The 16350-nt window shown below is 30.4% G+C and overlaps 1 protein-coding gene across 1 annotated transcript in view; it reads left to right on the top strand.

Annotated features, from left to right (window-relative positions):
* FucT6 (alpha-(1,6)-fucosyltransferase 8) overlaps nt 1–15995 on the top strand; it is a 75346-nt gene extending 59351 nt beyond the window's left edge. The window contains exon 10 of the mRNA XM_035371504.2: nt 139–15995. Within this exon, the coding sequence (XP_035227395.1) occupies nt 139–459 (321 nt within the window). The 3' untranslated portion in view covers nt 460–15995. The remainder of the gene's footprint in view (nt 1–138) is intronic.
* Nucleotides 15996–16350: the final 355 nt, after the last annotated feature.

Here is a 16350-nt window from a genome sequence, read left to right as displayed (position 1 = left end):
ATGCAAAAAATTAATAAATTCAAATTTGTAATTAATAATTTATTGAATATCCTGATGATCCATCATAGTAATACGTTGTATAGTATGATCTTCATTTCTTTCATGCTAGTGATAATCTGATTAATAATTATTTTTCAGGTTTGTCGTCTGGCATATGAGATAATGCAAAATTACCATTCAGATCCTTCAACCTATTTCCGTTCTTTGGATGATATATTCTATTTTGGTGGTCAAAATGATCACAATCAAGTAGCATTTTATAATCACACTGCAAGAACTTCTCAAGAAATTTCACTAGTAAAAGGTGATATCGTAGGCATAGCTGGAAATCACTGGGATGGTTTTTCGAAAGGTATTAATCGTAGGACTAAAAAGAATGGTCTCTATCCATCCTACAAAACTATTGAAAAAATTGAATTGGTTGACTTTCCTACATATTCAGAAGTAGATGAACTATAGCCATAATTACAGTTTTAGAAATATAAGAATATAACTCTTCATTATTTATTTAAATAAAAGTTTGAATGAGCCTAATTTATACATATCCATTCGTAATAAATGCTCAACTTTGCATAGTTTCTGTTTTGAAAATTTTCAACAATAAAAAAGTGAGAATTGTTCCAAATTTCAGATGTTGAAAATAATGTAAATTATTCTTTATTCATGTTACTTTCGGCTCTTAATTTTTGAATGGCTCGTATAAGCTTGGCTCTTCGAATTAACTTTTGTAAAAAGAAAAAAAATAGAAAATTCATTTCCCTTTCTTAACTAAAGAGTGCATTTAAGAAGTATTTTGTATAAAGAATACTCATATTTTATTATTCTCTCTGATGGAACAATTCCCTTAAAAATGTTTTAGCTGTAATAATAGAAAATGTTTAAAGTGAAATGCTTTTCTTTTTCCTTTAATGCCACATGAGCAGTGATAAGAATTTTAAGTATTGTATTTATTTATAGTTCCTTTATTATGTTTTCTGGACTGTGAAATTTTTATAATTTGTTAATTATAAGTGATATCCATACTTGGGTATATTTTTAGGAGTACATAACCACCTCCAGTGACTGTGGGGTTTTTTCCCTCCCCCCCCCAATATTATATAAGTGTTAAATATTTTAAGCCTTTTTTTTTCTTTTGGTAGCAGAAAAGTTCTCAGATCTTTCAAATGGTAATAATAATAATATTTTTTAAATTGATATTAAAATTTTTAAAGCAAATATGAAATTTGCATTTAACAAAACAAAAGCAAAAAATTTTTTTTAAGAATGATGTTTTTAAGAATACACCTATGTTACTAAGAAAACACAGATGAAGTTTTTAAAAAGAAATACATAATAAAAGCTCTTGAATCGTAAGGTTGATTTTTCTAAACATTGTTAGACAAATGATTTTGATTAATAACTCAGATATGAACATCTGTGGTATATATTGTGAGTGATTCATGTAGTAGGTATGGAATCATTTAGATGCCTTAATATATATCCTAAACTTCTAGATCAGGGTTTTCCAACAGTTTTTCTTGCATCGACCACTTTTAAAACAATTGTTTTTTTCATTGCTTAACATTTTCTCTATTTTATATATTACATACAGCATAATCATAATACAAATAATTGCACATAAATAAATCAAAGATAATTAGACTAAGAATATGAATAAGTTCAATTTTAATTAATGTGATAGCTGGGCTTGGTGTATAGAAGCAACATTTTTAATAATTGGCATAAAATTGCTTAACTCTTAAATAACCTTGTTCAGTAATACTCAAAAATCTACTTTTTTTCTGTAGTAAGTAATTCATTTGATTTGATAAAGTTTGCTTCTACTAGGTATCAATAATTTTATTGTGAACAGTTTTTGCACTTACTGCATAAAAAATTTATGTATTTGAATAAGTATTATTATTTAAAAAATACATGAAATAATTTTTGTGTATTTTTACCTTATATGTATTTTATATAACTTTTTTACTACATGCTGTGACTTTATATAATATATATATATATATAATTTGTTAATGATAAGTGATATCCATACGCATGCATGTTTTTAGGAGTACATAACCCTCCGCCAGTAAAAGTTTGTTTTTTTTTTTTCCTCCATAATATATGAATGTTATATATATATTATACTGCCGACATCTTGGATCATCATTGAGCCTCTTTAAATTATCATCGAACCCTAGTCTGTCAGTACTGACCATGTTGGGAGCCCCTGCTGTAGAGATTTCATAAAACAATTTGAAGAACTTTTGAGAAAGCTCAGCTTGAAAGTTCCATCAGATTTTACTAGATAGCTTACTGAAACAGCATCTCAAGATCATATTGGTGTAAAATGTAAAAGTCAGCTCAGAATAATATTCATAAGCTATAAACATGATTGAAATTATAACATTTACATTTTCTCCCCTCTTCTTTTTAAATAAATTCTACTACTGAGTGTCAATAAGGGGGAGGGGTCTTAAAATAAAAGTGTAAGTTTTTGAGTAAAAGTAAATGGTAAATATGTTTAAGTTAGGATTCCTGTAATGAAAAATTCACAGATGTTCAAGCTTTCGAATCGCAAATAGTTTTCATTTCTTAAGATTTGAAAATTCAAGGATTCAAGTATCCTACCCCTAAATTGCATATTCAAGTGAGAATTTCAGAAATATGGAATGCTATATTTATGCACAGTTTTGTTGGATTATTTTATGCTCTTCCATTTAAAATCATTTTCACAATGTGTTTTTTTATATTTCCAGTATAATTTTGTCAATCAATTTTATTAACCACTTTTAATACTGGAAGCCTTAACTCTTGTAAAAGTTATAAAAGTTAAATTCATTTTAGGAATTTTGCTTAGTTATTGAATAAAAATTCATAATACAACTGCAATTTTTTAAATTCCCTTCCATTCAAATCTAAATAAATTTAAGATAAATGTTTGTAAAAATATTTTTTCAATATATTATAAATTCTCTAACACGGTATGATTTTGCTCTCATAAAAGAAAGGAAAATAAGGGCCACTAATTAAAATTGCTGAAGAGAATTCATCATTTATATAACTAACTGTACTCTTGGAATGGAAATTTAAGAGCAGTCTATACATTAAGTCAGAAATATAGCTATGTATTTGGTTTCATCATGTGATGATAGTATTGTGTCTAGGACAATGAAATAATGATATTGGACAGTGAAGTTTTCAGAACTCAAATACAATACATAATAGTACAAATCTAGATTCTTTTTATTACCAGTTTGCTTCCAGTTTTGGACGTTTCCGTATCTGATGTTACTGTATTCAATACTACTGTGAATTCCTTCAGAAGATTCCTTCTGCTCCCCCCCCCCTTGTACAATCCTTTCTGATTGTAAACTGTCATTTTCTGCACTTTCCCATGGTTGATAACAACAATAGTACATTAAAATAATATATGTTCATTCTTATGCCTTCTGACATGTAATCAGTCCCACTGCAGTTCATTGCTGCATTGGCGGATAGTATAAGTTCAAGCACTCTTATTTTTTATTGAAATAGTTAGTTTGTAGTATTTACTTTCAAAAAAATGGTAGAGCACATTTAAAGCATAATTACTGATTTATTTTTACTAATATTAAATAAATGAAATAGAAGATAAAGAGTTAATTGTTCAACTGGTAATCTCATGGTGAAAGCAAATCCAACAATCCGATCCTATAGGGATCATATAGCGATGGCTAATACACAGTCTTCGAAATTACATTCAAAGCCCCATCTGCCCTTTTGGATACTATGGACAAACATCTTGATGGATCTGTGGATTGTCTGTCCACTTCCATTCCATCTCAAAATATCCGTTTGTCTGGAATGCGTCTCGTCTCCAGCACTTCCAACGCTTGTCAGTCTCGATTGCTCCGCACTGTGCTAAGCAATGATTAAAATTTAATGTTTCATTCATCATTTCCTTTTACTAAATACAGTAATATACTACATTACTTCAAATGTGTAGTCATATTTCATATTCACCGTATCTTAAAATAATCCATTGTTTACTGCATCATTGATAACATTTTTGAAATTTCCAAATTTCTGATTCCGTTGTGCCTTAGAGATATGCAATTCATGATTAGTTAATTGATAGGGACAGCACAGATAAACTTTGGTTTCAAGTACAATTTATGTGGTACCCAAGAAAGTAGCATTATATAGTATTATTACGTTATTTTCTTCCTTCACGTTCGTATGGGGTTTGTAAATTTGGAGTGAATAATGCCGACACTTGATGAAGTATTGAAACACACTTTATTTACCAACCTTCTCAGGACAGCTCCAAAATCACTTTAGTCGTCGAACTGTTGTAAACACGCTGACACATTCAGCGACACAGCCTTCACACTGTCAGTCAATAATGGTGAAGACAACTTCCTGCAAAGCACCCGACTTTGCTTTCTGGAGTACAGCTCCCAACTCTGCTTGGTCGTTCTCGGAACTCCACGTATTCTCAAGACTCTCCACACTACAACTCGCGATGCACTCGACGACATGTGAGCACGGCTCCCGACTCTTCGGTTCAGTCGTTCCTGGACAGTGGCGGCTCGTAATAAGCACTGCGGAACTGCAGCACCCCCTATTTCCACTTATTATTATTTTTAATATTTAATATAGTGTGCCCTTTAGTCGAATTCTTTCTTTACAATACATAATCCTTAAACTTAATGTCAGTAGCCATCCCCCACTTTGTGAAAAAGGTACAAAAGTCTTTGTTTGGAACTGCGCGCTTCACAGTTCCAGCGACGTGGTGTTTGGAAGTTCTGCGCACGCGCACACAGAAAATAGCACGCGAGCCGGGTAGAGAGAAGAGTACTGTCGCTTTTGCAGTGCCGAAATTCTGGCATGTTGTTGAAAACATGATTTCTTTTTACTCCGCGCGTGTGGTATTAACAGAATTCATGAAAATTTGCAACTTTTAAAAAATTGCCTTACTGAAATTCACTCAACATTAAATGCAGATCAAACTATTGCAAAAGCAACAGGAATTTTAAAATATCTAAATGATGAAAATTTCAAGTTCTGGTTAGAGCTTTTTTATCAGATGCCTCATGTTGAAATAATATACAACTAAATGCAATCCAGAGAAATTAGTGAGTTTAAAGTTAATGAATATATAACAAATTTCAAAGCTGCTATTTGAGATATAAGAAACTGAAAGAACTGTGAGAATTTTTCAAAGACACTGATGGCAGAAGCTAAGGAAATATGTGACTTTATACTATGTATTGATATAATGCACATATATTCTTCCACTAAACACTTAGCAGCTGCTAAATTGTTTAACAAGAAATGCTTAGTTTTAGGAATGAATGTTCTACAGAAGAAATAGTACTGACCACTGAAGTATATCCAATGATTGGCAAAGAAAAGCTTGAAACTGAACTAAAAGTATTCTGTTATAGGTCTGATATCCATAAATACTAAAAATTAATTGAGCTACTGAAATGTATCTTTGAAAACAATCTATATGATGTTCTAAATGAAATTACGAAACTGATAAAAATTCTGTTGAGAGTTCCCATGACTACATCAGAGGCAGAACGCTGCTTTTCAACATTGAAAAGAATGAAAAATTTTCTAAGACGCACTATGAATTCGGAAAGACTAAATGCGCTTGCATGGCTTTCAATAAAGAAAAATTTCCTCGGTTTTCATCCAGAGATCAAGGAGAAAATTATTGATATTTTCGCACAAATTAAAACAAAAAGAATGGATTTCATTTTTAAATGAATAGGCAAAGATTGAACTGTAACAGTTTGGGTTAAAGTAATTAAGAAATGTTTTAATTTTTTCTTGTAAGATTTCATGAAGTTTCAAAATAAATTTTCTTTTTATATTTCTTTTACACAATTTAAAACAAAGGTTAAATTTTTCTGGAACAGCACCCCCACTAATTTTAGCCACGAGCCGCCACTGTTTCCGGAGCTCAATACGCTCTCTCAACAATGCACTAACTGCGATACACTAACAGACTCCTTCCGTGCACTCGACGACCCACTCGGGACTCGCTGCCCGGCTGTCAACTCGTTTGACTCGCTAGACGAGACACCAATTCGATACTAACTATCTCGCACTCTCACTCGCCCTCTCGACGAAGCATTTACTCCCAATACTAACTGACTGCGGACCAGCAGGGTTTATATAACTTTTGGCTTGTGTTCGAGAACATTCTGGGCTAAACCGGTAAGAATTCGTTCCAGAAGGTTCTCCACCAGTCCATGGAATACCGCCAAATGTGGCAACCTTGCCTTCCTTTGCCATTTTATGGCAACTCTAAAACTGCTTTGCGGGAAAGCCATCTTACTGTGCCTGTACATTTCTTAACAGTATGTTTTAAAAAAAATTCTTAACTAAATTTTTGTTTTTGAAAACTGTCATAAACCTGTTGTTCTAGTTTGAGAAATGATTGAAATAAGACTTCATAGTTTTAAAAATGTGATTATATAAATATTTTTAATAAAAATTAATTAAATTTTTATATGGGCCCATTACAAAAGAAAGTACCAACTAATAAGTTTTCCTTTTGTTTCATTAAATATTTTTTTCAAAGTTGACATATTATATGAATCTGACTTGAAATGACTTTGAAAATAGTCAAAATTTTAGACTTAAAAATTCATTTTCAGTCCATGGACCTGTATAAAGTTTAATTTCAGCAGATATTTTTGTTTTATTTTACTTATTTTCTAATATAATGTTTCTACAGATGAGAATTTCAGTTATTAATTGATTAAGGGAAAGCAACTGGAGGGCTATTTGTCAGTGAGAATGGATGCCTTTGTGAAGGACTTTCTAAGGGATGCCTTTGTGAAGGGTTTTCTAAGGCTCATATCCGGGGGGATGGGGGAATGGATTAGTCCTAGGTCAAAGTACCAGTGTTCAGGGGTCTTGCTGCTCAGTCACTGGTGAGCAATGAATATTTCAAACCCATACTTACTTCCTTAATATCTCTATTAATATTTGATATTATATTTGATATATCTTCTCTATTATCATAAAAGGCATCTTTTACAAATTTGCATTTAAAAAAGTAACATGCTTAGTTATTTTATAATTGTCCTCAGTCTTTCAGTACATTTGAAAATTTACATGCATAACCTGTCTTATAAAAATTTACATTCATAGCTGTCTTGGCAACATTTGTAAACTACCTCTAGTAAATTTAGTGAAAATGGTATCTTGGGTAATTATGTTAATATTACATTTGGAGTGTGTTTTATTCTGCTTATTCAATTGGCTATGGAAAGCACTTTTTTATTGAGTTTTTTTTCCATATAGGTAATGTAAAAACTCATAATAATAATATCCAGTCATGAGATTTTTTTGTCACTTGGTATATATATTAGCTTATAATGTAAAATATTTTGCTTTCTTACTTTCTTTAATAAAATACATATCATAATGACTGGAAGCTTATGAAAACAGAGGCTAAAGGGGAAAATTATTTGCAAGAACTTTATGCAAATATAGCTAATAAAAGCTGTTTAAATCCAGGTCTTCATGAGCAGATTACAAAAGCTGGACCATTCAGAGAGTTAATAATACTAGACATCAAAAGGAAATAGTAAAGTTTAGTGCATCAAATATTCTATGTTTACAGAATTGATAAATCAGCACTGTGCTGACTTACTGGTGTTGTAAACATGCTAAGGGTAATCATAAGTTTCTGGGGATATATGTTCTTAGATTTGTAACAGTTATAGAATTTGCTGTAAACTTCTTATGCAGGATGCCTTCATTACTGTACCCTGGCCACTATTCTAAATGGAAACTTCAGTACCTGCACCTTTTTATAAACCAGTTTCTAAGTTTTAAAAAGCAACTTTTGTGCCAGGCCTCTACTACTTTGCATGTGAAACATGTTTTGCTTGCTAATCAAAGCAGCAGATTAAAACCCTACTTGCATAATCATGCCTCAGCATAACGCTAACCCTACTGCTTTTTGCAAATTAGAAATGAATTTTCACAAGAATGTGGGCATATTTTATGTTAGGACTCTCTTACGAAGGTATCTTTTTGCGCAGTAACATGCATAATGGTGCTGACGCTTTTGTTACAACAAACTGTATGAAGCAGTCTTTGTGGAATATGGATTGCACACAGTGTCTCTGATAAATCTACTGTGGAAAAAAATCAAAAAAGGATCAGGTTATGAAACTTGGGAAGTTCAAAATGAAGCACACTGTCACCTTGAACACTCCAATTATTGATCTAGTGTTGATCAGCAATTACATTCAAATAATGTATTGAAAGTCATTGAAAACAACAACAACAAAAAAAAAAAAAAAAAAAAAACTTATGTTTTTCATCATTTCTCTTATCAGGCCCATCAGTGGCCAAGTGGAAAAAGTCGCTGAACTCTGGAAGCTCAGTTCAGGCTTCCAGAGTTAATCACAGTGAACAGATTGGCTGCATAGACATTTTTGGGGTTTTCCCCATGTCTAATTTGTATATGAGCCAATTTCTCTCAGAAATATCTTCACAAAGGCATCTGTCCTCTTAGTCAGATAGCCTTAGTGTGCTCTTTCGTAACCTAATTACTAAACCAAATCTTTTCTTTTATCAACTGATGTAAGACACATTTTGTTAATGCAATAAATAATAATTTGTAAATAATTAAAATTTGCTTGGCCTTTTTAAAACTTTCTGTCTTAGGTTAGTTCTGAAGTTAATATTGCGTAATCATGGAACCAATCATATGACTATGTTTTTGTAGATACCTTTCCTATTAAAGACGGATCAAATCAAAGCCTTTTAATTTAAAAAGCCCTGCAGTCATGGCAGCATCATTTTTCAGTTGAGGAAAAAATTCTTCTATGATAATAAAACAAGTAGCAATATAAATTTGAATGTAAAAATATCATTCTCATAATGCATCTAAAAGTTATATTATTTGAAATATAATTTTAGAAACTAGTAAAATTAAATTTGAATGGAAATTTTATAAGTATGTCAAATTAATTATTGTTTATTATACTATGAGGAACATGTGATTATTAAATCGTAATACCAACAAAAGACATTATAAGCTAATAAAGAAAAACACTAGAGTTAAAGACACTACAAACATCTTTTGAAGACTGTAGTCTCTAATTATTTTGAACTACACAAAATTCTGATTATCCATGCTGATTAAAGTATAGATATGCATGGATAACTGGATAATCTAAAAATAGTACTAAACTAAACTCAGTGGCACAACAGCCCTAGCGGACCATGGCCTGCAGTGCCCCGATATCTGCTTTCCTGACCATCGGTCCCGAGGTGCACAAGCATATGCCCTGTACAAATTAGTCAGCTTTCGCAGCCTGGTGTTTAGACCCCAAGTGAACTTGGTACTCATTCTATTGACCCATTCAAGGGATGAAAGGCTGAATCAACCTTGCCCACCCCGGGGATCGAACCCTGGAAAAAGTAGTATTACACGCTTGTAAAAAAATTGAATCTGTTAAATGAACAACATACAGTCTATTGTTTAAAAGAGGATTTAATTAAAATAATAATAATTTTTTTACAGATATTTTATTCTTCTACTGCAGAAATGTCTGTTATATCTTTTTCTTCTGCAGCCATACTGACATTCTATCAGATAGTAGGGCAAATGCTGCATAAAGTATGATATTTTAATTCAAATCCAATTTATTAAATTAATTAAATTCAAACAGCTTATCTATACATTCAGGTGCCCCACTATAAATGGCTTCTCTTTTCTGCTTCACTTTCGCTCAGCAATGCTTCTACCATCTTTTTTCTAAGTTAATGAATTAAGAATACCTTGGTCAGATGTGATCTTACAGTTTTTACTTAATGTTACGGACTTTTTTTTTTTTTTTTTTTTTTTTTTTATCACAAGGGACGTTAGCCCAGAGGGACTATTAGTCTCGAAACAGCATTTTGCATTTAATCATTAAAAGCGTTAAATCACTTTTCTAATTGTTACCACCAAATATTATCACCCTGTATTATATTTAAAGAAATTATATAATGAAGAATCTGCATGGATGTTTGTATGTCTCTTGCATTGTAAGAAAAAAAAGGTATCTAGAGCCATGAAATCTTTAATAATGTAATCACCCATCCAATATGGGCAGCTGAAAGGCCAAATTTTGAATTTCAAATTTGTTTTATCATCTATCAAATTTATAAAAATTTAATGATTTTTTTATTTAAAAACTCAATGATTTCAAAGCACACTGTATGGAATAAAAAATTTTACCTCTAGCACACAAGACTGTCTATCCAAAACTCTAAAGATATGCTGTTTTTAAATATTTTTAGTCCAAAAGGGTGTTAGCACAAATGCTGTCAAAACGTGTATGTGTGTGTAAATGAAAAAACACCCCTTTGGGCATAACATAAAATCTAGAAGCTTTCAGTTTTTTTTTTTTTTTTTTTTTGTTAATTTTTATTCTCATTTACTTCTGTGTATTCTACTGATTAAATTCTTGAATACCAGATATATTAAATTTCAACAAAGAAAAATGCTGTTATGTCTTCAGCAGTAAAACAAAACCTTCCCCCCCTAGCTGTGAATTGATCTTTATTCCAACTCTTAAGATTCAGCTTATCAGAAAACTGTCTATGTCTTCTCAAAATGTAAGTTTTTTGGGGGGGGCCTTCCCCATGTTCTAGTCCGAATATAGTTTCTAGGATGATATGGAGATGGATGAGAAGGGACAAATGGATAATCAGAAGTTAAATGTTAAGTTCAGCCTGAAAATGTCTGTTGGGCACAGATAATTCACTCGTGGATAAACAGGAGTTAAATGTAATATTTTTGAAAAAGAAAGTTTAAATGTGACTTAAACTTCATTAAAAATTATATAAATATATTGATTAATATCCCATACTTTTAGAAGGCAAGGATAGGTATATGGCATTTGGCAAAAGATTTATTCTAATTTTATATTAAAAAAAAAAATGCTCTTGGCATTCTAACCTGTCAAATCAGATTTCTGCAGCACTGAAATTTACCTCATTTTAAAGTTCATTTGTAATGCTTCTCATTCATCCATTAGAGATATGTACTACTGATATGAAATTAATAAACTCTAATTCACTAATTTAAGGATAATAAACTTAAATTCTTAAGTGGTGCCATAATATTTTCCATGCAAGTCAAACTTTATGATATATGATAATATAATTTTTAACAAAAAAAGAATCTAAATTTATATAATAAAATAAAATAAAAGTTATTTCTTAGTAAAAACAGAATACTTAAAAGTCATTTTAATATCTTATGGAACAATGTTAACGAAAGACGTTTTCAGCAAAATAAGGAATATAATGATAAAATGTTTTAATGTTTAAACACAATTTAATTTTACAAATTTTAACTTTAAAATAAAATTTTGAAATTATTAAAAGGTTTTTATTTTGTGTTGAAATTAATAAAAGGAGTAAAAGGAAATAGGTGATGTAGATTTTCTTGACTAACAAAAGAGTACAGTTTGTCTGTCGTAAACAAAACCCAACCGAAAAGTACGCTAATCTGATTTATGCTGATACAGTTAGAGACACTGTGTTTTTGTAGCAATGTTATATGTTATAATAAAAGCAGCGTTGCCCTAAAGTTTACGCTAATTTTTATTTGGGACACTCTGTAGTACCCTATTAGATTCTTGAAATATATATATTTTAAATCAACATTAGTATATGATTAAATTTTGGCTTATTGATTGATTGTTTATTGCAAATTATTTAAGAAAAAGGAATGCTTTCATGAAGAAAACTCATCATATTTGCATTATATACATAGGGAAATTTCATACTACCAGTTTATTTAGTCACCAAGAGCTAAACTCAAGACCAAGTAACAAGTGTTTTACAGTTTTATAGTCATTTAGCCAGTGATAAGCCTGAATTCAAAATTAAAGTTAATGCTTTAATGAATTTAGTAATTTTTCTCTGAGTTAAATGTGTTTTTATATATGTGATCTGGCCAGTCAATTTTGTTAAATAATGTATTGAATTCCATTTATTCCTGTCATGTAGATATTGTAAAATTGTATCTCTTTGTGTGTGTCGCATTATAACATTGCTGTTTTTACTGTGATGTACACTATATAGCATGTAATAATTGGATTCATTGCTACATTTTTATTGTATTGGTCTAGTCTGATGTGTTTTAGTAATGATAGATAAGACTTTATGTACATGGATGTGTTAATTAGGTATTTTAAAAGTTTGTATAATTGATCTACTTTAATTTTCTACATCACAAAAAAAATTACTATTAAAGATTTTTGTAAATAATTATCGAGAGAATAACTTCAGTATTCTGTTAAAAAATAAGGTCAGTATGTAACTGCCACAAGACAAGAAGCCTGAGCAAATTTACTTTTTTTAGATATGTGAAAGATGTTAAACAGTTTTTAATAAACCCACAAAAATGAAAAAATGAGTGTTAAAATTCAGTGCATAATTATTTCCATAATAATATACTTTTATAATTTGCCTGTTCCATTTTCAAAAGGGGGCAGAAAAAACAGATATGGGATAATGAAAAATTAATTTTAAAAATTATAAAAATAAATAATTATTATTATCATTAATTTATTCAGATGCACTCTGAAAACTATAGTTGTGTATAAAAAAGTTAACATGTATTAATTTTATTTTTTAAGTTTCCTTTTATTTATTGCGTTTGCAAGTAAAATTATTTTCAATGTGATTTAAATATTAAAATGGTAAAAGACTTTTTATTGATCTGAAATCTTTCTTATTATAAATGTTGAATCGGTACTTCATAGTAAATTAATTTCATTTGGTTGTTTATGACAAATGATGTGATGATTTATAATTATTTTCCCTTTTGAAAGAAAAATTCACTGTTTAAGTAGATCATAAACACACACATACATATGTGTAGCAGTATTGTATAAATCTTTGCTAAGTTGGAGGAAATAAGTGAAAATCTTCCAACAGAGAGGAAAAATTTTACGTTGGTAATCAAAATTAAAGGATAATGACAGAAATAAAAACCAGTTGATGCTTAATGTAAAATTATTAATAGAAATTAATACAAAAGCATTAGTTAACATAAATCACAATGTTTCACAGTTGATTATTTGCAAAATGTGGAAATTGGGAAATGATGGAAAAATTAAGTTACCTCTTCCGGAAAAAAAAATTTTTTTAATGTGGTGTATGGTCACTTCACAGATATGCATGCCTTAGATCTTGATTTCATAGACTTTACCAAAGTGTTGATCAAGTCTTGTGCAGTTGCACACTACTCTTCTAAAAATGTATTTTTCAGTTCTGGAGGTTCCAGGGAAGAAATTGGTGCTCTCAAATTCGGTGCCTTAATCCCACACATGCTGACATCCCACACATGCTGAATTGGAGTGAAGTCGGGTGATTAAGGTGGCTAATCCATTCGAGGAGTATCTTTTGTTTGCAAATATTCTAACACAACATATGCTGTATGAGACCAAGCATTGTCATCCATTAGCAAAACTCTGGGCCAACAGCACCCCTAAACAGTCTAATTTGGGGTTCCAATACCTCGTCTACATATCTCCGAGCTGTTACAGAATCTCCTTGAAAGATATGCAGCTCAGTGCAGTCATTTGTCATGATTTCCTTCCCAAACCATTAAACTTTGGTCGCGGAAACGGGAAATTTCACGGACAAGGAGAGGCAAGTTGTGTGTTTCTTCCTCTCTCCAGATCAAAACATGTCTAGAATCACTTCAAACTATATGTGGAATTTTTCAGTGCAGCAGTAGAATGGCTAATTCGAGCTCTGGCGGCAGCCAAAAGGTCTAAAACCAAATCTTTTGTAGTCGCTTTGCAGTTTCTTCGACCCGACAATGACAGAAAACTGTCTTCTGATGCATTTATTGCTCTTGGGTTGCCATTGACCAGGCTGTTTATCAACTGATCAAATGCTTAAAAAGCGGCTCTTGGTATGGCACTTTGAGGAATAATCAAATCTTGGGTGACCTCCATTTGTGTTTGACATCCCTCGATTCTATCAATTATTCACCACTTTTGACCTTTGCTTAAATGATGCTTTTGAGCCATAACTACTGAATACTGATCACGCTCAGAAACCACATTCACTTTAAATAACACTACAAACCTTTTCCAACATGCGTCCATTGTGCACCACATTGTCAGTCGCCGAATTTGCATATTTCCAGCGCTAATGTATGCGCAGAAGTGCAATTTTGTGTTCAGTTGTGTCGAATTAACATATATAATTACAGAATTGTGCATTGGTTGTAGCATTAACGTAGTGAATATTTTTTTCCCTCATTTTCCTTAATTTTGATAACCTGTGTAAATATTCTGAAAGGAAATTTATGCTTTAATGATTGTAATTTGTCTCTAAGTTAGAATTATTACTGTTTTTCTTAAATCCACAACCATCGTGAAATGATAAAAATTACAATATAATGAATACAGAAAAGTTTTAATAATCAGTTTTAAAACTGTGAATTTACATTAGCTCAAGTTAATGATTACACATTATATAAAAGGATAAAATGTTCCCCATTCAATGGCAAATTTTTTTCCTTAGCCTTCATTGCCATGAAATTTATTATAGAGAATTAGAAACATACTTTAGATTTAAGAAATACTTATAAAACATCTTAAACTAAACTATCATTTTGTCTTTTACTTTATGCATTTAGATTATTGTGAGAAAATTTCATAAATTGATTATAATTTGTAAAATGAATGAAATAATCTAAAGTGGGCATCAGAAATTGAATGCTTAAACGAAATATCTTAACATTTGCCCTAAAATTTTAAAATCTATCTTTATAAACGTCTTCATTTTTTATATTGTAGCAATAAATATTAACATCAGTTTAGACAATATTGAAAAAATTGGCAAAATTTGTATTTGTCTCATTACGTATTACTTTCAGTTAAAAAAAACATTAATAGTCATTTCTAAATATTTTTTTTTTCAAACTTGTTAGATATCAAACTGAATCCATCAATTAAAGTTTGAATTATTACAAAATTAATGCAGATAAAATGTACTTACATAAGTACAACAGCCATTTAATTATCCCAATTAATTCAAACCATATAATCTGAAAATCCGAATCTCCCCCCTGCGCCATTGTAAGATAATTATAAGTTTACAATAATAAAAATGATGACAGAATTTTATTTCATGAAAATTAACAGAATAATAAAATATCTTTTAAAGTTAAAATTCATCATTAAATTAAAATTATTGGTCTGAAATCTGTTACATTACGATTGTTGAATTGGGAAGTTAATTTCATTTGGCTGTTTATGACAAATGATTACTGCAAGCTGAATTTACTTAGTGTATGAAGACTTTCTGCAGGTAAAAACCAGTTGTTTTTCCCCGTTATTTTTTCTTTGGTGTGTTGGTACGTAATGCAGTATTAATTGAGTCTATTTATTCAGTGCTAGGGATTATACAAGTGCATTATTGCATTCCTTTTAAATATGTATAATGTGTACTTTCTCTGTATTCGAAGTTTTCAAATTATAATTAATGGACATAGAAAATATTATATGGAAAAATAAATTCTAGCATGTTTTTAATGAATTTAATTTTATATGTAATCTAATAAATGTACTAAATTATGTGTATATATTATAAAAGAGAAATGATTTCATCTTGCACAAAACGAAAAAATAGAATCCCACGTAAATGTTTTTCTTAATTTTCTTGTTTCTTTCCGATTTAGAATTTTTTAAAGCTCTTGGTGCTGAAAAATATATTAAGTAGTTTATGAGTAATTGATTTGAAAATTCCAGAAACATAAAAGTTTATAAATCGAAAAAAAAAAATTGTACTGCAAAATGATATCATATCAATAATGTTCAAACCTGCTCAAATACATGTCTATTCAAATTAATATTTTTTTTACGAATATTTGTTTGTAAACTTTGTGTTAAAAATTACAGTATTTAGCGCTGTATATATTTTTAAAATATGATCATACAGAAGATGTTAATAAAGAAGAGTAAAAACCTGTACTTTTTTTCATAAATTTGTTTTATTGGTTGGGGAGGAAAATTCGGTTATGTAACATAAAAAGTTTATTTTTATTTAATATTTATCATTTTGTAACATAAATACAGCATCTGTATATTTATATAAGCGGCTAAAGTGTGTGTCGCCGATAGTTTATTACTGCCACTCGGAAAAATGAGCGCAGAAAATAACGTTTCAGCAGTTTTAAATCAATATCTCGGCCAGTTTAAGTCGTACGAAGATGAGAACGGTATTAATGGATTCGGAGAATTTTTTGGAATCCGAGAATACGCGTCTCGAATTTCAACTCGGCGCCGTTCAGTAGATACTCGAGAAAAAACAATTTGTCACGTAGCC

The sequence above is a fragment of the Stegodyphus dumicola genome, chromosome 2 (assembly GCF_044657685.1).
Source record: "Stegodyphus dumicola isolate Sdum_Otavi_A_Nest chromosome 2, ASM4465768v1".
Classification (NCBI taxonomy): domain Eukaryota; kingdom Metazoa; phylum Arthropoda; class Arachnida; order Araneae; family Eresidae; genus Stegodyphus; species Stegodyphus dumicola.
Note: the sequence above shows the minus strand (reverse complement) of the source record. Positions and strands in the feature narration are given on the sequence as shown.